The sequence below is a fragment of the Filicampus tigris genome, chromosome 12 (genome assembly GCF_054856515.1).
Source record: "Filicampus tigris isolate MCC_2025a chromosome 12, RoL_Ftig_1.0, whole genome shotgun sequence".
NCBI classification, from domain to species: Eukaryota; Metazoa; Chordata; class Actinopteri; order Syngnathiformes; family Syngnathidae; genus Filicampus; species Filicampus tigris.
This window is the reverse complement of record NC_141228.1, coordinates 19,918,904-19,944,889: the sequence shown is the minus strand read 5'-3', so window position 1 is coordinate 19,944,889 and position 25,986 is coordinate 19,918,904. Positions and strand designations below refer to the sequence as shown.

At 43.4% G+C, this 25,986-nt stretch overlaps 2 protein-coding genes across 5 annotated transcripts in view; both read left to right on the top strand.

Annotated features, from left to right (window-relative positions):
- LOC147139043 (guanine nucleotide-binding protein subunit alpha-11) overlaps positions 1-12,137 on the top strand; it is a 49,583-nt gene extending 37,446 nt beyond the window's left edge. The window contains exons 5-9 of one of the 3 annotated variants that reach the window (XM_086046816.1): positions 221-349; positions 820-948; positions 4,240-4,369; positions 5,725-5,878; positions 6,518-12,137. In XM_086046816.1, the coding sequence (XP_085902942.1) occupies positions 221-349; positions 820-948; positions 4,240-4,369; positions 5,725-5,878; positions 6,518-6,708 (733 nt within the window). In that variant the 3' untranslated portion in view covers positions 6,709-12,137. The remainder of the gene's footprint in view (positions 1-220; positions 350-819; positions 949-4,239; positions 4,370-5,724; positions 5,879-6,517) is intronic. The other 2 variants (XM_086046818.1, XM_086046817.1) reach the window with 2 other exon arrangements.
- A 675-nt stretch (positions 12,138-12,812) lies between these two features.
- The window catches only part of tle5 (TLE family member 5, transcriptional modulator), a 33,327-nt gene continuing 20,153 nt past the window's right edge, over positions 12,813-25,986 (top strand). Inside the window, exon 1 of one of the 2 annotated variants that reach the window (XM_086048115.1) lies at positions 12,813-13,601. In XM_086048115.1, coding sequence (XP_085904241.1) covers positions 13,575-13,601 — 27 coding nt within the window. In that variant the 5' untranslated portion in view covers positions 12,813-13,574. The remainder of the gene's footprint in view (positions 13,602-25,986) is intronic. The other variant, XM_086048114.1, reaches the window with a different exon arrangement.

Genomic DNA, 25,986 nt, shown 5'->3' with positions numbered 1-25,986 from the left:
AATTGAAGCCATGGGCAAGAGCTTCCAAAAACTGAAATGCCTCAACTGTCAAATGGCGATGGCCTCACATTTGTCTGAATGATACTTAAAAGTAAAAAAAAAAAAAAAAAAAAAAGTAACATTGGAGGGTTTACGTGATGTTGTGTATGATGAGTCCATATCCGTGATGTGTGCCTCCCTGTAATATGCCCCCCCCCCCCCCCCCTCCCCCCATCCACAGTTATCTTAGCGATTTAGAAAGAATAGCGACGTCGGGGTACGTGCCCACTCAGCAGGATGTGCTGCGGGTTCGAGTGCCAACCACCGGCATCATTGAGTACCCGTTTGACCTGGAGAATATAATCTTCAGGTACTGGTGGCCTGAGCGCTGCCCATGACGTCTCCGGTTGGCCTGGTCGCGAAAGCCGCCGACGCCGCTATCGCCACGAGCTAGCTTTGGGCTGCACGTGAATGCATCCCTGATGGCGACCTCCCAAAAGACTCCAGTCCAGCCCTATACTTCATGTCAGGAGGTTGGCATGTGTGTGTAGCAAATTGCTCACGTTAGACTCAAGCGATGGCTTCATAGAAGTCCGCTCGAGTGAAATTCTGTCTTTGGGAGCTGCCATCACGGATGAAGCTAAAATTCCTTTGGGGGTTCTGGCACCAAATTTCATCTAATCCCCTCGTGGTGCTCGGGAATGTTTCCTTTGGTTACATCTGAACTGATCCACTTGCTTTTTGGAGGGTTTGTGTGCTATCTGCTCTCATGCTTCACTTTCTCTTTCCTCTCTCTTTCTCTCTCTCTGTCTTGCCTTTCGCTCTCCATCCTGTCTCCAGCTATCTTAGCGATCTGGATCGTATCGCTGAATCTTCCTATCTACCCACCCAACAGGATGTGCTTAGGGTTCGAATCCCAACCACTGGGATCATAGAATACCCTTTCGACTTGCAAAGCATCATTTTCAGGTAGACAAAAGAATCGCACCGCTTTGACTAACTTCAGCCCCGCCCATGTTTCCGTTTAATTTCCAAACGACATGTCAAATACACTTCGAGCATGCCTAACGTACCTCCAATGAGCCCATTCCCGCTTCTACACTGGTACCTTGACTTAGGAGTTGAATTCCTTCCTTGACCAAGACTCACAACGTACCCTGCGTCACGACAACAGCAGCTCTCGGGTCTGTGAGTGACGTCAGGAACATGGCCGGTCAGTCTTCGTGTGAACTTCTGGAAGTTTCAGCTCACTGTAGCTCGTCGCTAGTGCTCTCTGTGTGTGTGTGTGTGTGTGCTTGTCTGTTTGACTGTACCCTTCAATAAACTGCTCAAAGTGCTGCTCTCCTTTTTGTCCCCCACTTAACTTGAGCAGGGGTACATTTTGCCTCGTAACCCGAAGCAAAAAAAAAAAAAAAAAATCAATAAAACAAACGGCTCGTAACTTGGAAAGACTCATCTGTTGGGGCACTCATAAATCAAGGTACCAATGTATTTATTATGTACTTCTCAATGTCCAATTTAACAGTAGAGTCATTTACATTTGTACCTGTCCTTGTTTACGTCCATGTCATTGTCAAGAAGAAAACAGTAGGTTCTGCGATTTTGGTTGACGGTTCACATGTATTTAGGGTATTTTGTTAGACTCCAGTGAGAATCTACGGGATTAACTCCACAAGCGATGCAACCAGGACTGGAACTGATTGTGGCGCGTGGTTTCTCAGCACACTTTGTTTTATTTTTACATTTCCTGTCCAGAACAGACCAATTCATTTTGCATTATTTCCTGTGGGATTTTTTCTTTTTTTTTTTTTGTCCCATATACAAACAAGGCAGCGGTAAACCAGCGTCCCATAACGGTCCTCACATCGATATGCACAGAAATGTGTGTGAATACCAGAGCATACCATTAATTTAGAAGATGATAGAAAGTTCATTTGTCCATTCCCACTTAATTTCTTCCTTGTTTTTTACACTGGCTGCATAGCGAGCGAATGCCACTGAACTGTTGTGAACTGCTGCTGACCGGTGTTGTGGCATCGGAGATGAATCTAAAATGCCGTCTTGCACAATAAAAATTCAATTTCCAGGCATGATCCCTCTGGCGGCTCTGAAGGCATACATTCATAGTACATGTATATTAGGGCTGCAACAATGAATGGATATTGATCAAAAATGATTTTTAAAAGTCCTGGCAAAAGTTTGACCAACATGAAAAGTTCATCAAATGTGCGTTAACATTAGTTTGTGCGTAAGTAGTAGTAGTCCATTAAGAAATTGTTCCACGGTATTCAAATGCACGGAGATGCAGCTGTATTTCTTTCCTAAATATTCCCATGCTTGCCAAAATGTGATTTTACACAAGAGCCCTTTTTTTTTTTTTTTTTTTTTTTTTTTTTTTTTTTTTTTTTTTTTTTTTTTTTTTTGTGTGCCTCTGTGGTCTACATCCCTTCAAGATTTGGCTCACAAGCAGCTCAGCCGCCAATCCATAGAGCATCTTCCATTCCTTCCCTTGCAAGAAAAGCGAGAAGCTAGAAATGGATGTAGCGAACAAGCAAGAGTGATTACAGTAGAGTGCAAATCGATAGGAAGCCATCATGTCAGCCTCCTCCTACGCTTGGCAAGGCTGGAAATAACTGCAACGTGGTTGCGCTCAAGAGCTTCCCGGCCGCTGCGCTGCAGCGAAGCTGAGAGGCTCCACTCGGCCCGGCTGCCGCTCATGGTGACTCACTACGCGCTCTCAATGGCTTCGCTTTTAGTGAAGAGGCCAAAAATACAAACGCGAGGGGAGGGGGGGGGGGGGACGGGGGACTACTAAGGTGTCCGGCTGTATTCACTGAAGCACATGATTGTTTGATTGCGTTAATGTGGAGCATGTCACCCGCAATGCTAGATAGTAGCGAACAAGCACATGTTGTATATTCCAATGACGATCCGCCTCAATGCTAACAAGGCAGCCTTTCATAAACAGTCGCACTTCCTGCTCTTTTAATTGGCTTTGAAGATGTCATTTCTCTTGGCTCAACCTACATAGGAGGAGAGTCTATCTTGGAAGTGGGTCACTCGCTCTCTCGCTAGAGGACGAGACGGAGGGTGTTCGACATGGAGTTAGTTGAGGCCGCTCGTTGTCTTTGGCCGGTTCGAATAGATTTTCCCTTTGCGATCGCGACGAGGTTTTTCTGTTCAGTGGTAAATGTTGATGGGAACCAAGTGAAATTCCGATCCATTCCCTATGGTGCTCATTGGTCACAGGTGAGCAGTAGCCGATCCCACCTGACTTTGGGCGAGAGGCTGGGCACACACTGGTTGCCAACCAATCACAGGGCACACCTACTTGCATAGCTAGATAGCATCCAATAGGTGGTGTAAGCCTTTTCTTTCAAGTAGCCTTTTGTTTTTTTGTTTTGTCACCCTACCTCATAGCATAGTCGTATAGAACGTAGAAGAGATTGTTGTCACAAGTAGGCAGTACTTGATTTACTGACTTTGAGCAACCATTTACAGATAGCCAGACAGACTGTAAGAAAATTCTTCCATTTTGCCACCCTGCACTATAGCCCAGATGTAAAAAAAAAAAAAAAAAAAAAAAAAAAACCCCAAAAAATAAAACCTCAGGGGAAATTGTTGTCACATGTAGGACACAGCTAGTTCTTGCCAGCAGTTCCTGTCGTAGCTTTAATATTGCTGTAGGCCTCTTGAAAGCCACCATGACCAATTATCGGTCGAGTGACTAACTATGACTTTATGTTGAATGAATTTGATGGGTAGGGTCGGGGGTGATGTTTAAGATTAAATTCCTAGTCCAATGGTTTTTGCTACAATAGCAGTTCAGATGTCAGATGCCCGTTTTTTTTTTTTCTGTGACTGTACTTAGACCTAAAAAAATATACAAACATACTCTTGAGTGCAGATTCTTTCCTTTCTCTTTTTTTGCCTTGTTTTATGTGATGTTAACACAGTAATCGTCTAGCACTTGATCCAAATCTGTGTTGAAAGATGGTCGTCCTTTTGCACCTATGAATTTCCTGCATGAAAAGCGCATCCCTGCCTTGAATTGACACACATCGTTTGCTTGGGAGCTCCAGTGCCACTTTTCCCTCAACATTTTCAGTGTTTGAATTGCGTTGATTCGCTTCATGTGAGCCCTCAAGTTTCCTTTGACACTTCATAATTTCATCAATGCATGCGCCTCCCGATGTCGTTATTGTTAAGGCGCACGTGTAGGGAAGCAGTCTTAATGTTCGTTTGCTGCGTGCCGTTCAGGATGGTGGATGTCGGCGGCCAGCGATCGGAGAGGAGGAAGTGGATCCACTGCTTCGAGAACGTCACCTCTATCATGTTTCTGGTGGCGCTCAGCGAGTACGACCAGGTGCTGGTGGAGTCGGACAACGAGGTGAGCGATGTCACGTAGACACGAAAGCCCCAAAAAGTTGTCATTTGTTTAAGCAAATCCTGTCTACTTCCTGTTATATTCAACATTTTATCCAACATGACTTTTCCTTACGTCCGCATCAAATTGCACAAGTGATGGCGGCGGATGATCATAGAACCTCTGAGCAGGAAATAGAGCTTAGGGCAACATTCGAACACATCCGGCTGCTTACTACAACATCGCTGGCATCGGGCGGATTCCTTGTACCTCCAAAATAAGTACTTTTCAGGATACCCCAAAAACGCCACGTTTGTTCAATCATCAACATGCCATCGTCAAAGAAAGCAAGTCAACACTTTAGATTGGGCAATAATCAGGAAAAAAAAAAAAAAAAACACCCGCACATTTGTACTGACCAGGCATAAGGTTTGTGAAAAAAATTACAATTACTAAGTTGAAAATTTGGAGCTATTGGCCCGATATGAGCGATATGATTAATTCAATACATTTTTCCAGGCAGTGAGTTGGTTTACTTAATTTTGGTTTTATCATACAGCAATTAAATTCTCTTTATACTTCTATGACTGTTAGGAATGTTTAAATTGTGACTTTAAAACATTTGCCTGTCACAGAATGGATCGTGTTCCACCCTGTTGTGACAAGCAGAAAAAGAATTGGTCTCAATTCGTGCAGGACGTCTCTACCCGACATTCCATAAGGGCTTACGTGCACATATTTTCTTTTAGGCTTTTCCTTCACAATTCCATGAGTTAAGTCGGATTACCGGTAATCGTGTTTCTGTTCAATAAACACATCGCCATTGACGCTGGACAGTTGTGGTGTTGTTATTAAGGTGTTTCTGAATGACTGGGCAGTGTTTAGGCATCAGAGTGTGATGGGATTAGCTGACTGTGTTGACAGGCCCCGAGACAAAGGCCTCCACCTTGCGCACCAGTCAAACCCTGGATGCTTTGTTTTCAAATCTTTCTGATTTCGTCACATCAGCCGCTCTCTTTTGCCGTTTACGTTAGCATTAGCTTAGCTTTGTTTTTGGCTGGACAATCAAACGTGCACTTTGATGTCACACGCAGAGACATTTAACTCATTCTATACCAATGAGTGAAAAAGTCTGCTACTGAATTAACACACCCCACACACCTCAGGAAAATTGCCCGCGACAATCTTTAAGAGATATCGGCTAATTGGCCCTTGGCAGACTGATTGAAATTGCTCAAATTTGGTCCATATGTGTGCACCCCGCTTTAGTTTTGCCTACAGTAGTAAAGATTACATTTTTAAAAGAACGTGTCGCTATTTCGTGTTCGTTAGTCTTTTTGCAGTTCTCTCGCTCTCCTAACCCTTTTGTGGATTTTCAGAATCGCATGGAGGAAAGCAAAGCGCTGTTCAGGACCATCATCACATATCCTTGGTTTCAAAACTCCTCCGTCATCCTCTTCCTCAATAAGAGGGACCTGCTGGAGGAGAAGATCATGTACTCTCACCTGGTGGACTACTTCCCGGAGTTTGACGGTACTGCTTACTTCCTTTTAATGAAAATAAAATTGGCTGTTTAGTTGTAGTTGTAGGGACATGCCATTTTCCTGTCATTATATGGTATGGGCATTCTAGAAGCTAAAAGAATAGAAAACCCTTTCGGTGATCAGTGCAAAAATGAATTTTTCATCATATAGTGACGCCTTGTGGCTGGAAGGGGGGACTACAATGAAATGGCTCGTATCATTCCTCTTTGTAAGGTCTTATTCATATCTTTGCGACATAACGTTGCACCTTTTTTTCGTCATAAAACAGTGATTCTTGTTGTCACATTGCAACTTTGTTCTTGAACATTCTTCCCTTGTTACGTTTTGACTTTAAAATATATTACGACTTAATCTTGGAAAAATACAACTTCTTTGTTTTCCTATCGAATGTCTTTGTTCATGTAAAATCGAGGGCCATTTTTTTCTTGGACAAATATGAGTTTATTCTCCTAACATTACAACTTTTTTTTTAATCAAAATGTTTACATTTTCTTAAGTGTACCAACGTTTTTATCTGCAATGTAGAGGGACACATTGTAATAATTGTTTAATAGCTGTTCAGTGGAAAAATGTCACTCGCGTTGTGTGGCATGCTTTATTTTATTTTTTTCTCATCCTCTTTGGCCAGGCCCTCAGCGTGACCCACTGGCAGGCCGCGAGTTCATCCTGAAGATGTTTGTGGACTTGAACCCGGACAGCGACAAGATCATCTACTCGCACTTCACGTGCGCCACCGACACGGAGAACATCCGCTTCGTCTTTGCCGCCGTCAAAGACACCATCCTGCAGCTCAACCTCAAAGAGTACAACCTGGTGTGAAGTGCTGTGTGACACAAAGAGAGAGAAGGAGAGAGAGCAAGCCTCCCCACCCCCACACACACACACATACACATATTGTATTATCCACTTCTAGAAACATGTCTGCATGGAACACAGTCATCAGCTTTGCTCTACACTCGCTATCTCCTTTTTCGGGTCTCTTGTGTTGCCCATCAAAGTGTACACTCATGACATAAGCCTCTCTACGGGCAAATTCATGGTTGAACCTACTATATTAACAGCAGTGCTTGTGTGTCGCAGAGGGGCCCATGTCAAACGATTTAAAGGGCTCTCTCCCTACCTGTGTACGCCGTGCATGCTGCACACGACGACAGTGTGCTCATCGTAAGGAATATATATCAGTTGGTGTTTTAAAAAGAAAAAAAAAAAAAAAGAAAGAAAACTCCAATTCAGAGTGCACACGCTCTGTTGAATGTAAATAGTTTTGCTTACACATAGATGACTTATCTACTTTTTGCCTACTTTGTAATTACAGTGGCTACACTCAAAAGGATTGTAACCCACCACACACACACTGCCCCCTTGGCGATTTAAGTGTTAATACCCCTTTAAGGAGACAGCACGACCACTACATTTACTGCAAATCACTCCACTGTTGCCAAATTGACTCCACATTTCCACTTTTTTTTTTTTTTTTTCCTTGTAAATAGAAATACTGTACAGTATGTTGCCAGTATTCCATAGTGCAGGAGCGGGATCGGGTCTGCCATGCCGTTCTGTGGCGTGTGAAATTCAGAAGGTGCGCCGGAGAGAGCAGGGGAGTTGTCGCTTCTAAACATTTCCGTAAGTAGTGGTTTGCTACGAATCTCGAGTTTATCCGGGTTCTGCTTTTTATGCCGAGTCCTCTGACAACATGCAAACTTCAATTCGAATTGAGCTTTGTCCATCCATCGAGTGCAGTGTTTCGCACCCTGTATTATATATTAGAAAAATCCCACGCCATACCACCAAAGAAAAAAGTCCCAAAAAGTACATTTGCTGATTAGATGAGCACAAAGCTGAAATTCTGTTGCGTGAAGAGCATATGGATACAGAGGTTAATTGTATTTTCTACCATCTAGTGGTCAAGCATTGCATTATTGTGCCTGTCACTATACGTTGATTTCTTGAATCACAAGCCCAACCCTAATGTTTAGGTAGGTGAATTCCTGACACTCTACTCATAATAAACGTGCCTACCAATTGTGCATTTTCATCAGGATGAAAAAAATGTTTCCGATTTTTTTTTTTTTTTTTTCTGATTATTTTTAAGTGGGCAAGTCCTCAAAATAGCAATTAGTAGGAATTAATGGTTGAAAAAAAACATCAACCAAAAATGGGCCTTTTCCTCGACATAAAATTCTTTAACTAATAATTGAATACTGCTTTTACAATCGTTTTTGCGTTTCGATTAGTCGTAAATCTTTGCTATTCACAGTTAGACTCGGTTCGTAGCCTCCGCGAATAGCGGGGGCTCAACGTACTGCCAAATCAATGTTTATGGTATAACAATCCTCTCCTTTTAAAGGGGAATTGAAATCAAAAAATGTCTTTACAATAATAGATTATATCCGCCCGTTTGTATCTGTCTCAGGTGATGCCAATTTGTTTTGTGCGGTGCCAAGATGCCCTGGTGCATCTTGGTGCCCAAGAGCTCAGGTTGTGAAGGCTCACCTTTTTTTTCTGGGTTTGGTCACATGACGTTGGCAAGCTGAGCCCCGTGATGTCATTTTCAGTCGACGGCACAAGACAAAATGGCAGCACCCTTGAGGTGGGTAAAAAGGGGACGGATTTTTCTGTTGAATTCCTACTACACAAACGGTTTTATTCATATTAGGTTTACACTAGCGGGGGCGCATAGAAACTATTTATTGTAAAGATCATTTTTGACGTAACTTCCCCTTTAACGTGATTGGCTTTCTTTGGTTCTTCTAAAGGTCGAAGCGACCTCTCTGTGCACCCCATTTCAATACGTTCATTAAGTCGTAGTAGTAGTAGTAGTAGTAGTTGTGCAGCCAGTTTTGCTTCTCATTCAACTGCATTGCTTCAGTTGTGTTCTGTGTTCAACTGGCACATTTGATCCACTACTCTGAAGTGGTTTATTTGGTTTTTCTTTGTATGTGTCACAGATCTGTGGGATCTCCTCTGTGTCGAGCTCAAACGAGGAGACTGTGGCTTTTATACTGCTGTAAGCTATCAAAGCTATTTTAACGGAGAAGATGTGTTTTATCTTTCTAACGTTTAGCAGTCCGTTTTTGAAAATGCCCGACGGTGGGAATGGCAGCATTGGCTCCATTTTCGGGTTCACGCTTTATGCAAAAATCAGAAAAAGACACAAAAAAAACAAAACAAAACAAAAAAAAACAAAAAAAAAAAAAAAAAGGAAATCAAAAACGCATCTAGTGGTTGAACATTTACTATCGGAGCATTCTTGAATTTTTGTAATTTTAAAGCAGAATATGTTGACTGTTGGTACCAATCCCATATCGTGTGTGTTGATGTTCTTACTCTTTTCTCTAGAGCAGGGTTCCCCAAACTGGCGCTGGGGTAAGATATTTTCTTGCGCATAAATTCTCGGCAAAGGGCTTTTTGAATCTTTGTAATGAGTTCCTGCTCTGGTTCCGTGTACAGTATGTGGCAGTGATGTATTTTAGTGAGCGGGCGGGGAGGAGGAAGCACCTTTCAAATTGGACTCTTGAGTTGATCCAGTTGAGGAAGCCCTGCTCTACACGGCTCTTAAAATGTAACTCGGGTGAGTTGTCATCACCTTGTAATCGCAAGGGCTACTATTCACAGCTTTGGTAGGTAACAGTGCTATGTGGTTGAGGAGGGGGGATGGGAGGGGGGCATCCAAACCACAGATGCCTATACGTTGACATTCCTGGTGGCTTTTTTTTTTTCTTCACATTTTGCCTTTTTACAAGACAAAAGCAAGCATCTCGACTCTTTTCCTTTTCCTCTTCATTTATTCGCTTTGCTGACATTTAACATCGTCAAAATCGTTTTTGCTAAAAGGCTTCTCCTGCTTTTAAAGGGCCCCAGTTTGTCCAATAATGCAGACATCCTCATATTAAAGTCAAAGGCATGCTGAGGGGTTCCTCACTTTGCAAAGCAATGTTTCCCCAACCTCTTATTGAGCCAAGGCACATTGTACGTAAAAAAAAAAAAAAAAAAAATGTCCCCAGCACACTCCACCAAATGAAAAATGTCTCAAAAAATATATACTGGAATAATGACATGTGGTGATAGTGGACGGACATTGAGCTGTTCTGCCTGTCACATAGCTGGAAGAGATTTGATTTGTCGTAAATAAATTATTTTGGGACCAACTAAGTGAAATTGCTTAATTTCTTGCAGCGCAGTGGTTGGGAATCACTGATGTAGTAGCCTGTATTTCACGCAAATATTTCAAAGTACTTGCAATACAATTCTGATCTTCAACTGGAAGGACTAGTAAAACATTTCTTCAGTTTACATTGAAACAAACCAGTGTTTACCAACCTTTATTGAGCCAAAGCACAAATACTTCACAAAATTGATAATTGTATATACAGGCCTACCTGTGGATGATATAGTGAAGCTTGTAATCTCAAAATATGAGTTAGCACATGGTGCGCACTTCAGTGGATGGGGGTGATGGAATGTCCACAGCCGGGGTAAAAAAAGAGCAAAGATGATTGATCAATTGAAGTGGGTAAAACTCAAATTATTGAATATTAGATAGTCAAAAAAAAATCAAGAACCTGTTGATTTCGTTACGTTTTTTTTTTTTTAATTTGTATTGCTGGTCCCGCGCCATCGGGTCACCGTTAATGTCGGAGCCTGTTCTGAAATATGAAATGTATGCAATCAAATAACTGACCCGCAGGAATTAAAAACACCTTTTCTGAATCTGAATCAGGGATTCAATATTTTCTGTTTAGGAAACTGCAACATCAATAGAGTCAAAATGCTAATTGCTAGCATTAAGTTCCGGTTAAATAAAACTAAATAAATACAATAAAGTAAAAAAGATTAACAGTTTAAATCATTTAGGAAATAAACAATGTAGTAAAAAAAGCAACATTAAGACAGTAAATTATTACATTTGTTATAGAATTTGTAATTACTTGGACTTCATCTGAAGAGCCTGCGGGAGGATTTTGGAATACAGCTGGGATCTGCATTTGTCCCACACTTTTTTTTTCCTCCCCATGCTGATATTCGTGCTCCTGTGATGCTGCCTCAAATTAGTGAACCAATTTCACAAACTGCCAAAAGCATCTCACCGTCCAGAGGCTAAGCTGCACTGTTTACCGCGTACACTTCCTGTCCCTGACCTACAGTGTTCCCAATTGGTTGTAGGCCAATGTCCCATATTGGTAGATACGAACGCACCATACTGTTCCATCTCTAGTAGTTATTTCAGTTCATACATACACACATTCAAAGAATCCAGCCTGTAGCTAACCTAAACAGCAGCCCCTATTGAATTACTCAAACAGCCTCAGAAATGATTTGAAAATGAAATGTGGACTTTTCGATTTCCCAGATGGTGCCAAGCAAAACGTACTGCAGTAGTGTGTGTTTTCAAGCAAACTTTGTTCTGTCCCATTGAACTTTGTTTATCATGCCTTGGTTTAAAATAATTAAATAAATGTATTGATTGAGATGTGAAGGTACTGAAATGGCCAACGAATGAATTTGCTGACACCTCTTTCTTGATTGGACTGTCATCTCCATGGCTCAGAGCACTGAAATGACTTCATTCTCATGCCCCCCCCCCACAAGTCTTTTGCTTCAGCTCCCTTCTGACTTGTAACCGTCATGTTTAGCTCCAATGTTGTTGTTTTTTGTAAAGCAGACACACTTTACCACATGTATATTTTGCAACCACTTAAGATTTTTTGTTTTTCAATAACTTTGTGTAGTGGTGTACAAATTGAAAGTAATGTATTTTTCTTTTTTTTTTTAAAAGAAGTATACCAAATGTAAATTTTGTACCATGAGTGTGCCAATCCCCTTTCTTTGTAAAGCCAGACTCTTGACTTAATACTTAAGTGCCAATGTTGTGAGAGAATAGGTGGGGGGGGGGAATCAGGGCCCGTGAATTTTCATGGTCCACTTTTTAAAAAGAAATAAACACTAAATATGTGATTAATTAACAGTTTTATTCTTTATTTAAGATGATTGATCTGCTGTTTTTAACTGCATGTTTGTTGGGCAGGGAGGGTGATGTGGTCATGCCAGCCATGCTATCACGGAAAGGGTTGTGCTTATTGTTGACTTGTTGAGTTACAGTATTTTAGCCATATTTCTTCTTTTTTTTTTTTGTATGTTTCATTTCAACCACTGTTGCCTGAACCTCATTTTAACATGAAAACAACTTTCATAGCCTTCTCCTTTTCAATGTTTTCAATTGGAATAAAAAATATTCCTATACTCGCCTACATGGATTCCTTTGCTTCCTTTTCAGTTTCCTCACACGCACCCTCCGATTCAATTGATCTGACTCTTCAATACTTACACCAGACAATAGTTTTACAAAAAAATACCCGTCAGAGATGCTATTTTCAATCGTTGCAAATTTTACAAAGAAGTGGTTTCGCATCCCAGTTTGCAAGTCAAAATATACGTTTTGTGGCTCAATCAAACACATTTAAATGTAAAACTGAAAATGGGTCTTCTTATGGCAAAACAGCTGTCAATTTTTACATGGTAAACACAACCAAGAGTTATGTCATTTAGGCCACTTTTTCTTGAGGAATATTATAAAACAAGTGAATCATCTAAAAACTTCTCATTATGACGGAATCTCATCATTTTGAGGTAGTATCACAAGTACTATTTTCCACAGAAAACGAGGAAACGGGTCGGAGGGATCCCAGAAAACCGTGGAAAATCCCAAATATGAAAACATTGAGAGGGGGGAAAAGTCCACAAATATGCGAATCCACGTATATGCTTATCTCACAATTAACTGGTTTTTTTTTTTACTTGAAACGGTCTTCCACAGGCAGCTAAGAGAGAAATGTATTTTAAAAAAAGTATTTTCATCAACATATCCACATGGTGGCGCCGTTTGCTCAGTCATGCGCAAACGTGCATCTCGCTACTGTAGAGCTTTGTCATATAGACCGATGCTTTTGGCTCTGCGTTTCTCTTGCCGGCTGATCTAGTAGGTATATTTCTATGCGGGGCGTACAGGCACATCAGCTCGTCGTTGCACAGCGAAGACAGACGCACAGGACTTGACTTCACATCCACAGCAAGGAGAGACGATACGACTTTTTAGAAGCCTTTTCTCGACAAAGTCGTCAGCCTGTTTTTAAGTTTTTTTGAGCGCCATACCCAGGCTGTGCGCTGCTGTGTTTTGTGGCTTGTTTTCCTCTCGCGAGTTGGGACGTAAAAAACGGGATTGAACTAACAAGCAGACATTTTGTCATCCCCCCCCCCCCTACATATTTTTCACTCAGCGAACTTGTTCGACCTGGTTTGTTTTTCCAGATAGTATTTTTGGTATTTTTTGTATAATTTTTAAGCTGACGCCGAGTGCGTCTGAAGCGTAATTCCAATGTCCCACGGAGCGATGTATCATTTTTGAATGACATCTTTTGGGGGGGAAAGAATTACGGCTAGCTTAGCTTAGATGCTCGCTGGTTAGCTCCAACCACGACGTCAAGACCAAACCAAAGTCAAAATAGGGATTTTGATTTGGGGTAGGGCGAGTGCGTTTTGGGGAGGGGGGGTCTCGCTAGCTAGCTGTGAGCTAGACGCTGGACAGCTCCACTTGGAAGTCATTTTTTGGTGGGGGGGGACAAAGGAAAAATATCAAGACAAGGCTTTTTTGATTTTAGAGGGGGGGAAGACAGCAACAAGGGACTGACATGATGTTTCCACAATCAAGACACTCAGTAAGTCATTTTATTTATTACATTTGTGGTGAAGCTGCTATTTGGCTTCCTGAAAAATGCTCAATATTGCTTTTATGATCCTAAAAAAAAAAAACTCCAAACATTGAATTTAACAGGTATTTCAGTTGTGTGTGTTAAAATGCACGTGTATATGATATTATTTGAATGTATTTTAGTATTGGAAGCATGAAATCTTGCGTTGCCATGGTAACAGAGACTCAGTCCATAGCACGCACTCTACCATTGGTCAAGCATAAGTGGGCCTGTACTTTGTCGGAGTTGAAAATGTAAATTACACATTGAGATCAATTATGCTTCAAATTGGGCGGACTAATGCTTAGCACATCTGGCTCACAGTTGAGAGGTCCCGGGTTCAAATCCCTCCATGTACTTGTGCAGGCTTCCTCCAGCACTCCAAGAACATGCGTTTTATGTTTATTGCAGACTGTAATCGTTAGACCTCAAAATTGTTTAAAAAAGGGGGAAAAACCTGACTGGATATGCTGAAAAATCTTGAATTATTAACAACCGCAGCACAGAACGTCCCTGAACGAGATTGTGTTTGCTGGAACGTCTTATTTCGCAGACGCCGTTGATCGATCGGCAGATTATGCGTTACACGCGATCACCCATTTTGCATGAAATTCCAAACAAATGTCGATCCGATCCAGCCGATCGGATCTGTGTTAAATCTAATCGACATATGCCGATCACATACTCTTCGGCGGAAATCAGATGACCACGATCATTGGCAGATTAAAACAATGATGCAAACAAATCTGTAGCTTTATCACTTCAACTTTTCATATTTCTAACTATGGGGGTGTTGCTTCAAGCAGAAAAGAGGAGGAGCTCCTACTCCTTTGACAGGAAAAAAAAAAAAAGTTTGAACCGCTGTCGGCTGACGGTTTTGCTACTTTGGCTGCTAAACGCTAGCTTGTTTCCCAGTTCAACAGCTGTAAACAAGTCAGTACACTCACCAAATATGCCAACTTCTTCGCGCCCCATTCTTCAAGCCTGCTCCCTTTTGGCTCAGTCCCTACCGCTATTGGAAGATGGCTGTGTTCAGTTGCATACCTCTTGGTGCCCAACAGACCGCAATGATATTGTCCAACATTGTTTATTTCACCATGCCTACCAGTGTCACTTTGACGTGATTAGTCACACCGTAGCAAATGCACCGAGACGTTAGGTACGATAGTATGCAGTATTTTGTGCTTTAATGATAAATATCTAAAATTGCATCACATTTGTTTGGGCAAAAAAAAAAAAAAAAAAAAGAGAGAGACAGGAATGAAGCGCGTCTCTAGTCTTTGGCCTTCCAAGCACCTGTTAGCTCCCCCGTTAGCGCCACTGTCACCCCCAGGCGTCGTGCTGCCACCTCTCCTGTCACACAGGCTTGTAGATGTGCTGCACGCGTGACATTCATATAGATAAGCACGTCAAGATAAGTCGGCTTTTCTCATGCAGCCGTGCTCAGGCATCATTTCATCACCTTCGTATGAAACTCTGGCATTTGGACTGACATTTGTAGGGGAAGAAATGCCTCAAAAGTCACTCGGAGGTCAAATTGAGTGAGACGGCAGCGTACCTTTTACCACACTTGACCTCGCTTAAGTTAAGGAGCATGAAAGGGTGAATCCATTAGCTTTTTTTCTTTTGGCTTTTTGGCGACACTTATTTCCCAGTTCAATCCAGCATCGAACATCGGCTAGCGTGGCTTGTTGCTTTTTCTTTAGCTTTTTGTGACACTTATTCCTCAAAATGGAGCTTTTTCAATTTTAGACGCGTATGGAAAAAAAAGATGATGCGTCATCATGGATGGATACACAAAATGCCAATCCCCTTTTTTTTTTTTTCCGTCAATGAATTAGTTTGGTAATCCGCTCTCGTCGCAGGTTACGGGCACAGTTCATTGGATTAATAGTGGTGGGGATGGAAAAAGCCTCTTTGGATGCCTGACCCACTTGATAGCATTTGGCATATTGTTGGCTTTTTTTTTTTTTTTTTTTTACTTGATTAATCCTAATGCAGCTTCAACAAAGCTGCTTGTGGCATGCAAGTCAAGGGGGGAAAAAAAAGTGCCAATGTTGAAGGATAGGGAGGCAAAATCGCCGCACACTAGAGGTTAAACGGGTAAAGATTTTTTGAAAGATGAAAATCAGGGTGAAGTCGGTTAATCAATGAAATGCAATGATTTATAACCAGCTGATCTCCTCTCGTGTTCCACAGCATGATGGGATGTTGAAGGCAGGCTCTGAAAAGTTAAACGTTTCTCTTGTACTGTTTCGATTCCATTGGTGCTTTTATTGTATTTGGGGATAGACTTGCTACAGGTCTCATTCTTGGTAAAATACTTTTTCCCGTTTGCAGCATTCGTACTGAATATCCGCGTAGTGTGCAGACCTCGCTGCCATAAAGCGAGAGAAGTGTCGCTTTGTGTATTATTAGCAGGGCCTGACCAATATGGATTTTTTCCCAATACGATGCCAATTTCTGGCAAAAAAAAAAATGTGATTGCGCATTAAATGACTGATTAATTTTAGAAAATATATAATGCATATATATATATATATTTTCGCAATGCATTTCAATGGGCGTCAATTATATGCGGATTTTCGCTATTCATGGGCCAGCCTGGTTCCTATTACACACGAATACCGGGCGTCAACTATAAATATATTTGGTTAAAAAACGATTTCCTTTTTGGTTCCCAGAGCGCGTGTCGCAATGCATTCAATTAGTGAAGTTAGAAGGACATGAATCCTTCTCATATGTGTGTTACCAGTAGTTGAATGTCATATTTAACACATTTATGTTTTGTTTATGTTGCCCTTATGCTTTTAATGTAATTTTTTGTTGTTGTATTTTTTCCAAGCAAACCGCGACTTTATGTTGCGTGTAAAATGGTGACATCCGAGTCAATTCCTTGCTTCATTGCGTGTCAAAATTTGAATTTGCTCGATGACGGGTCCTTTGACCCTATCGACAAACGTCACGATAAACATTTAAGGATACAAGGTTATTATCTAGTGTAATAAATGATGAGATCCGTGTTAGTGGTGCGCAACTACTGCATGTTTTAACGACTAACACCGATATTCGAATGGTTCAGGCTAGCTAGGCTAAACACATTATTTTTGCACTGTACTTTTGTACATCAAGCAGTGTGCCACGTAGAAAGACGCACACACACACACACACACACACACTCAGGTCTGATGTAGTGGTGGGAGGGTCAGGGGCATTATGAAGCCCTCTTGAATTAACAGAGCAGCCCCCAGCCTTTCCTCTAAAACCTCCGGCTGCGTGTGTGTTGGAGGGGGTCTTAATCCCGGTGGTCCCCTGTCTCGCCCATTAAATAAACCCCCCTCCGAACCCTCCCCTCCACATTTGTGTGTGTGTGTGTGCGCGCAACCCTAGCTGTGTTTATTTGTAGCTAGTGGAAATAGAGTCTTGTTGATAATTCTTGCAAGGACACACACACATGCACATTCTTAGCGGCCTCAAGGGTCTTATCTTCTCTTTGTACGTGTGTGTGTGTGGGGGGGGAATTGAATGCGGGGGCTTGACACACGCGGGCCAGCAGATGTCTGGGTCATTAAGGTTAGGCCAGCTGATTAGCATGACAAACGCGCACCTCCCCACCCACCGCGGGGATGCTTGCTTTTGACCAGCCAAGTTGACGACACGGGTCACAGGTGATGTTGATTTTTGTCAAGGGTGGCTTGAATGGGAGGGGCGTCGCCGCCTCGGACTCAATTAGAGCAACAACATACACATGAATGCGCTGGAAAATACTCCGGGCTCTGTTTTTGGAGGCGGCGCACGCGCGCTAGGCGTTAACTGGCACGTCTTCATTTTTTGCGCCAGGGGAAGTCTAGTTTAACGTGTTTGGGAATTTGGAAGGGTGTACCGCGCCATGCTGGGTGCGCTGGCGGACTAAGGGTGTTAAAACTTCCCCGGCGCACCTGACAGTTTGGTGGCGGAAAGTCGACTAGACCTTAGACCAGGCCAAGTAGGGATGCAGGTGGTGTAACGGCATTTTTGCGAATTTGATCGCGGCGCAGGCTTATTCTGTGCTCCGCTGATGTGTGCAGGATGTCATCGTATCTCGTTCATAAATATGACATGATAAATATATTATTAGGTTTGCAACTACCGGCTACTTTAATAATTGATGAATTATTCAATTATTTTGTTGCTAAATCTGATTTTTTTTTTTGAAAAAATCATTTCCAGCCCTTTATTCAAAGACTGTTTTAAATTAAAAGTGCGCAAACATAACGTTTCTGGTTTGATGCGTAGCAAAAACGTTAACCATTATTTCCCCAAATGAAATCAGGTGGTTCCAAATGTCTTATTTTGAAAAACACAGAGTTAATCAGTCTGCTTTCATTGAAGGAATCGGGAACCTGCAGAATATTTGCCGTCGAGAGGCTGAAATTCCAGGAATTTCTAGAATTGTAACTTAAACGATGAATCCATTTCTAACCTAGTTATTGCTTCACTCGGCAACCAATCGGCCGTCGATCAATGCTCGCACCTCTACAGTGTATACATTTTTTTTTTTTTTGTGTGTGATTGAAGTCGTTTTCCCTTCGCAAATTCGGCAAAAGGACCGTGACTCCTACATAAACGCAGACACTCTTGCCGTCGTCTGGCCCACATGCATCCGCATGTTGATGTGAAAGAAGATGGCGCAAATTCATCAGCAAGCGTCAGCCTTCATATTTACGCAATGGCCTTTTGTTGTTCATTGCGTGACAAAGTGTCCTGAATTTAAACGATTTATCATTTGCCTTGGACTCCTTGAGCGTGTTTGTGTGGACCTGCTGCATCAGTATTCCGCAGCTCGTTCCCTGCGGGGAGCGCAGCGGGGTGGGGGGGGGGGGGGGATAGATCGGCGGTGCGTCGAGCTAACCCTTCAACCGGTGCCGAACGGTGCCCTGGGCAGGAACAAAGCTCTCCACGGGGGGGGGGGGTTTCTTGATTGGCCCAGCTGGCCTCAGCCCCACCACGCCCCCCCCCCCCCCCCCTTTAGACCTCTGCCTCGACACAGAACACAAGGCCGCGCCGCATCGCAGCAGACAAGAGAATTAGCTGCTCCGTTTCTCCGCCTAAGAGCGCTAAGGCCCCCGGGGTGGAACAATGTGTTGCTTCATCCCCGCGATCCCTTCTCAGGCTCCGCCAGGATTCACGGCGAAGCGATGACAAGTTAACCCCACTTGTTTGTTTGCAAGTGTAAGTGGTGTCGTGAAATCGAATAATCGTGTCTTGGGTGAAAGCAGCATGTGGCTCATTATCTGAAGTTATTTGTGCACATTGTGTTCGAAGTAAGTGTCAACAATTAACCACAAGGTGGCTCTGTGTGTGTGATATACAGAAAAAGCCCCCCCGTCCCCTCAATCGCGATATTTAACCTTTTTTTTTTTTTCTGTCCAGTTAATAATTCAATTTTCATCTTACTCTCGATTGTATCGGGTGTAATTTCACTGTTGAAGACTAGAACGTGGCAGACTTATTTCATTTGAGAAAGTACTCACCGATACCAAGTACGGATACCACTGTGTTGTACGTGATATGATACGTAAAATTTCAATTAATACCATGACATATAATTGTGAACAAAAACCTTCCTGTCTTTCCGACACACATGATGTCAAACGATTGGCAAGGCTTAGGCTTATCGGCATCCTCCACGAGTACCCGAAGCGAGGCCCGTACGGCCCCATACCGATACCTGGTACTCGTCCATGGCCATTTTACAATAAAGTGGTGCCTCCTTATACGCTTGAACAGACTTTGGAGGTTTTTAAGACATGAGCTGTAAGTGTTTATGATATAACAAAGGTGAATCGTTTCAGAGCTCGTTCTAGCTTTTAATGTGGAAGTCGTGGTAAGACGGAAGACTTTTTATGCAGAAAATCTATCCCGCCGTTCATCTGTCTATCTATTGCCACTTTGCTGCAAACTTGGACTGATCTACCCCCCCCCCCCCCATCACCCCTACCCCCCCCACCCCCACCTTGCCTTTCCTCCCCAGTGGGTTGTTGTGAGTAATAACCTTGCTTTTTACAAGCAGACATCAATCATCTGCACAACCATACGGGGTGTAATCTTAACCCTTTACCCCCCCCCCCCCCCCCCCAAGACACACACACACACACACGATCCCCCTCCATGCGTCTGGCTTTAATCTCAGACATACTCTCCAAACCGTCGGCCCGGTCCTGGCTCACCATTCCCCCCCCCCCCCCCCCCCCCCCTCACTCTTGACAAATTGCCCATTTCCCTCAGCTTTGCAATCTCTGCACTCTTTTCCTGTGCGTGCGTGTGCGCGTGTATGTCGGTTGTGCTATTAAATGCCTCCCCACAGCCACCTTGTCACTTCTCACACGCGCGCACGCATTTTTGGTGCATCCGTGTCTCCGGGGCAGCATGCCATGAGTGTCATGTTTGTGTGTGTTTTTACCGCACGCTTGGCTGGCCTTGCATGCAGGGTCAAGATAGTTGCGCCGGGCAGGGAGCCGGGGCCGAGCCGTGCCAAGTCTGTGTTTGCAAGGGCACCCCACTCCAAGTGATAAAAGTAGAATAATCCTCTTTAAAGCATCTTAACGAGGTCAACTCTGTCAGGCTGCAAGGGGAGGTGTGTGTGCGAATGGGGGATGGGAGGGGAGGGGGGGGGGTGTCTGAGTGGAGGAGGACGGAATTTGGTCTAAGCCTTGGCTTGGTCCGTGAGAGATAATAATCAAAATCAAATTCCTGGCCCAAACAGGATTAGGCTCTCTCTGCGCTCCAAAGCCCCTGTCCAGAGCGGCTGAAGACACAATCCTTTACCTCAGCCTAAACACACACACATTTTCACACAAATACACGCATACTTGAAGCAGCTGCACTGACCCCGGGTCCTTGGATATAAGCATTGCTATTTCTACGTAGTGATTAGGCCGGAGCTATTCTTTAGATGGATTTACACCAGAGGTCTAAGTGCCCAATTTGGATTTAGTGCGATTCCGAACCGGCACTTTGTCAACATCTGATGCAGTACCGGAGTCTTAAAGAACCTTTTGACAATGCAATTGTTTTTGTTCCTGCGTACCGATGGACAGCACAGGACGACAGTATCCCGGTGCAAACTTGCCCGTATTTGGAAGTGCTCGCGGAGCAGCTTTTAAGGAAGTAACCGGGCGGATTTTCCCGCCGGTTGGGCTATTGCGCTCTGACATCACACTGACACCCGCTCTCCTATTGGACGCGCCTTTTGACGTCAGCGCAACGCCGCTCTCAAATTGAACATTTTTCGATTCGATTTGCTCACCATGTGCAATGACAGTGCCGCAGCACTGCTTTGTCCTCAAGCCCTCGCAGCGCAACAGAATGAAAGGCTTCGTCGATGGCCTTACTGGCTGCAGCTATCACATATTTAAAGAATTGCGCAATCTAGGGCTGATCGATTATTTGGGGGGGGGGGGGACAATCGCGATAATTGTGGTAACAATTGAAATCCTGATTATTCAAACGATCATTTCTATTTTGGTACAAAAGAAAATGTTTAAATGTAAAAAATATAAAGACAAATAAATGTAAGTCATTTCTTTTGCACCAAAAATCAATTCATAAAATTCCTTGTTAAAATAAAAAATAAAGATGCAAATGTATTATCATTTATACAAGTTCAAATGTATGAATAATGACTTAAGATTTCCTTGTGTAAAACATAAATGCATATTAATAATCGTTTTTTTACGATTATGCCGATTTTTGTAATCGTACATTGTAGTAATCGTAATTGAATTTCGATTAATTGCACGGCCCTAGCGCAATCTACTAATTATACCATCGAGTAAACATATTAAAAGAGATTTTACATTATGAAACGCAATAACGTGCATGCGAGGTCCAGCTATAGTATCTTTAACTTTGATTGTGTAGAGCTTTAAAAGGCGGGGCCTAGCCGCGGGTGAGTGAGGTGGGCACCAGCGAATGAGAGCGTAGAGTTGGCTGATTGTTAACCGGCTAGCCCAAAATATTCAATTCATTGTTGTCGTGACCACACCCCTTTCCTTTGAAATCAAATGTCACCCTCCGTCGCGTATTTCCTCGGCCACACCTGACGCTGATGTCGCCATGCATGAACCTGAAAGCGCAAAGTCGTAAACGGCTGTGTGAAAGGGCGTCGCAAAAGAGGTGCAGCGATCTCGCACTGGGAAGGCATTTTTCCAAGGACGTAACGACAATTAGACATAACTACCATGGGCCATTTTGATGTTTGCATGTACAACGTCTACTTCTCTTTTGTTTCATGCTCTTTTTTTTTTGGGATGTGCTGCGTGTGTCTTTAAGCATCAGTTTGGTTGACGGTTTGTAATGATTGTGAGCCTTTTAATAGTATGCATAATTTGACTGTAATGTGAGAACAGGTGCTAAGGAATTGTGCTTACACAACTTTAATTGTGTTGAAAGCTTGTGTGTCGGGGGGCAAAACTATTTTTTTTTTTTTTTGAATTAGATGCTTTCTTTATCGCAGATCCTATCGCAAGTGGGCGGGGAGTCCAATGCAAACGCATTGTCTAACTTAGAAGCCTTATGATTTACCATTTAAAAAAAAAAAAAAAAAAAAGTTTGGTTACAGGAACAGAGGGTGCAAGGTCCTGTAACCTTGGGTAATAAACCACATGCTGCTTCACCAAGTCTAAAGACATTTTTTTCTGATCACACATTCACAATAAAGAACAGTCATTTCCATCTATTTCCTTGGAATATAAACGCAAATAAAATTGCCTGGTTGATACGAGACTAAACATCGAGCCGCTTTGCGATCACGCCAACGAATACCCTCGGATATGGAGCCCCGCGCTCCGGTAAATTTCCATTCCGATGTTCGTCTCAGCGCAAGTATCGCTATATTCTGACTTCATTCCAACGCCGGCGTGTTTGCCTCCCATCTTCCACTTTCACGCGTGACTCTTTTGACGGACGTGGCTGCCGTCGAGTCGTCCTTGACTGGACTGTTGCTATGGCGCGCAACAAAACAGCCTTGTAGCTCACAAACACAACGCGGCCAACTATTAGTCACTCCGCATAGATCTTCCGCAGTCCTTTTTAAAGAGTGGGAGTGAGATAGCATCCAGTCATTAGCCAGGTCTTATAATTCCAGCGCTATGTCCCTGCAAAACACACACACACACACACACACACACCAAGTGAGATGTAAACAGCCAGGCAGTGCTCCAGGAAATACGATCCCCACACTCCCACTACCCTTAGGCAGGATTTATACGGAGGAGGATGTTTTCCAATGTATCCTGCTGGTACTCTGTTTGTGTGTGTGCCCTAATCTCCTTCCATTCTCTTTGTTAACTGTCTAGCGGCGTTAAAAAAAACAAAAAAAAAAAACAACGTTTTGCCGTAGATTTCACACGGATGAGGCAGGGTGAAAAAGGCAAGGAGAGGGGATGTGTGTGCGCGCGAGCGCGCGCGCGCGTGTGTGTGTACCTTGCGTGGGGGTTCAGGTGGGACGGGAAGCAAGGCGGGGCAGTCATTTCGCTGAAGACTGCCTCAATTGCCTTGCCGGCGCACAAAGCTTTTTAATGCTTTAATTACGTCTCAAAGGAGCGGGGCAGAATCGAATTAGAGGTTGTCCTACATTTAAAGTGCCGGGTGTGCGCGCGTCCGCGCGCACTATGCAAATTGGGCATGCGAGGAAGAGGCTGTGTGGGCTGTATGACTCACAGCGATGAATATTTGTGCCTCATACAAGCTCAGCAGCCCGCAACCCCCCCACCCTAGCGCGCGCACACACGGCACACACACACGCCACTGGATGTTGGCATCCGCGGTGCTCACCATACGAGCCAGCCAAGCAGTCACGCTCTTTTCTTGCGCAAACACAATTTTGGCCTCCGATGCATGCGGCCACCTTTTCGGTCACAGCAGATGGCGCGTGTCGCTGTATCACGGCGGTATTTCATTCACATTTTGGGCGCCCATCTGTTGTTGGGCACACGCAGAGCACCTCGTTTTGGCCGGTGGCACCGTGTCACAGCGACAGCGACAGCGTTTCCGACGACTGCAAGGTGATGAGCACATATACATACTGTGCTTATTAGTCCGGCCCGTTCGGCAGCCATTTTACAAGTTGCGGTCCCATTGACTGAATTTGTCTTTTAAAGAGGAAAAGTCAACCCCCAAAACGTATTTGCAAAAATATGTTCCATGCGCTTTGTGTAGTCCAAGCACGGCGTTCTGATTCATATTTTATTTTGTCTGTCGACTGAAAATGACATCACAGGTGCTCGGGGCTCAGGCAACGACCAATCGCGGCTCACCTCTTTTCTGACGCTGCGCCATGATTGGTCATTATCTTCGCCCCGAGTTGACAGCATGTGACAAAATGGCCACCCCCTGAGATGGACAATAACGGGTGGATTTTACTGCTGAACTCATATTCCACAAATGCAATATTAATCAGAATGCCGCGTTTGGACTAGTGGCCTGCGTAGAACTTGTTCGTAAAGAAACATTTGGGTATGACTTCCTCTTTAAATGGTCGTAAAAATTCTACCACCCAGAAGCCAATTTCACAGATTTGTCTATCACAAAAAAACAAAAACAATCCTACTTTTGGGGGGGTCTGCAAAAAAAAACCTCCACCAAAAAAAAAAAACACCCTAAAGACTTTGTCTGATTGTTATAAAGTGTGAACCATGTACTCGACAGATGGGTGACACTAAATGGGAAATAATTTGAGTCTTTCTTTTACTTGTGGGTGAGTTTGATGATCCACCGTATAATTTGAAACTTCCATACTTCCAGTGTCAGATCTTAACCACAAATGGTTTGCTAATCAACATAAAATTTTGGTAGACATGTGAAGACCCAGAAAAAAAAGTCTGAAGAACTCATGCCCGGAAAGACACAGGAATTCTGCCATTTTGGTTTCAAGCTGCATTTTTTGTGGGTCAGTTTGGCCATTTCCAAGGATTAATCAGATTAATTAGAAAACAGTTTTATTAGTTTCTTGACCGATACTAAATTGGAGTTCTCCACAAATGCAGCAATGTTTGAAGAGTCGCCATAAAATACTAACTTCACAAGGTCAAATCTTGAGCAGTCGTTTCACTTAGCAACATGAAAATTCAGAGGCATGTCGATTATGAGTGGATTTGGGGGAAAAAAAATGTCTCAGCAAGCCATGCCTGGAAAGACACCTTGAGTCTCCCTTTTTGGTTTGAGGCGGCCATTTTAGGGATTTTACATGGGTCCTTGTCCTAGAAAGGTTTTTACTCAAATTTTGACCACAAATACGTGACGCATGGCCCTAATTTGCGCTTTCTTATAAATTTGTGGGCGGAGCATGGGGTTGAAGTTTGAAGGTCATAAAACGCAAAACTCCACGTTGTCTTATGCGTGATGACGGTTCTGAAACGTCCACATGCCTTGTCCCGACGGTCTGATTCTCTCTGTGCACTCCCGTCTGGTGTACCTCCCGACATTTGCGTGCAACAGGAAGGTCTACCTGGGGCTGTTGACTGCAAATACACACAGAAAAAAAAAAGAAAAAAAAAAAAAAGTGGTGTTTAAAATGGTTGCACACACTGTGCTTCGCTGGGAGGAAACAAGATCTGGGGCAGCAACTCCAGCCTTGTGCTCCGGGGCCAACCTGTATGCACGCACGCACGCACGCACACACACACACGGGCGGTATGCAAAAGCCAAGCGGTGCAGGGAGCAGTTATCGCAGCGTGATGTGCGAGGCTGCCTGCAGCTAAGTGCCTTGTGTTGACACATGCTCAACGTGGCACAGCACCAAATAGCCGCGGTACTGTTTGATGAGTTTGTTCCTCGCCAGTACGGTCCAGAGAGATAATAGAAAAGCTTATTTGGCTTTACAGTCAGCGTCTCTAAGCAACAGCTTGATTTTTATTTTTATTTTTTTATTTTAGGTGTGTGTGTGTGTGTGTGTGTGTGTACTGCTGTTTCTGTATATAATGCCAGCTCCGGCGAAATGCCTCACATTGCTGTCGTGCGTTAGCACATGTGGCGCGTTGTGCTTGGATGCCACTCCCAGTTGTTTACTGTCAAACCAAACATAAAAACAAAGGGTGACAAACCACGTAAAAAGGCCATCGCCGGTTTAAGGAACAGCATCGGTTTCGCGGGCTTATAACCTTTCAGCAACGGATATTCGAACACAAACGGTGGCGCAACGCGTAAACAGACAACGTCAACGACTCTACAGCCACGTAATCTTTGTCTTTTGCAGAAAATGACTCATTTTACGGCAACTTACTGAGTCAGTTGTGGAACACTTCTTCGTGTGTGTCTGTGACTGTATTATACCGCCCCCAGGTGGCCATGGCGCACACACCAGAAGGAGCAG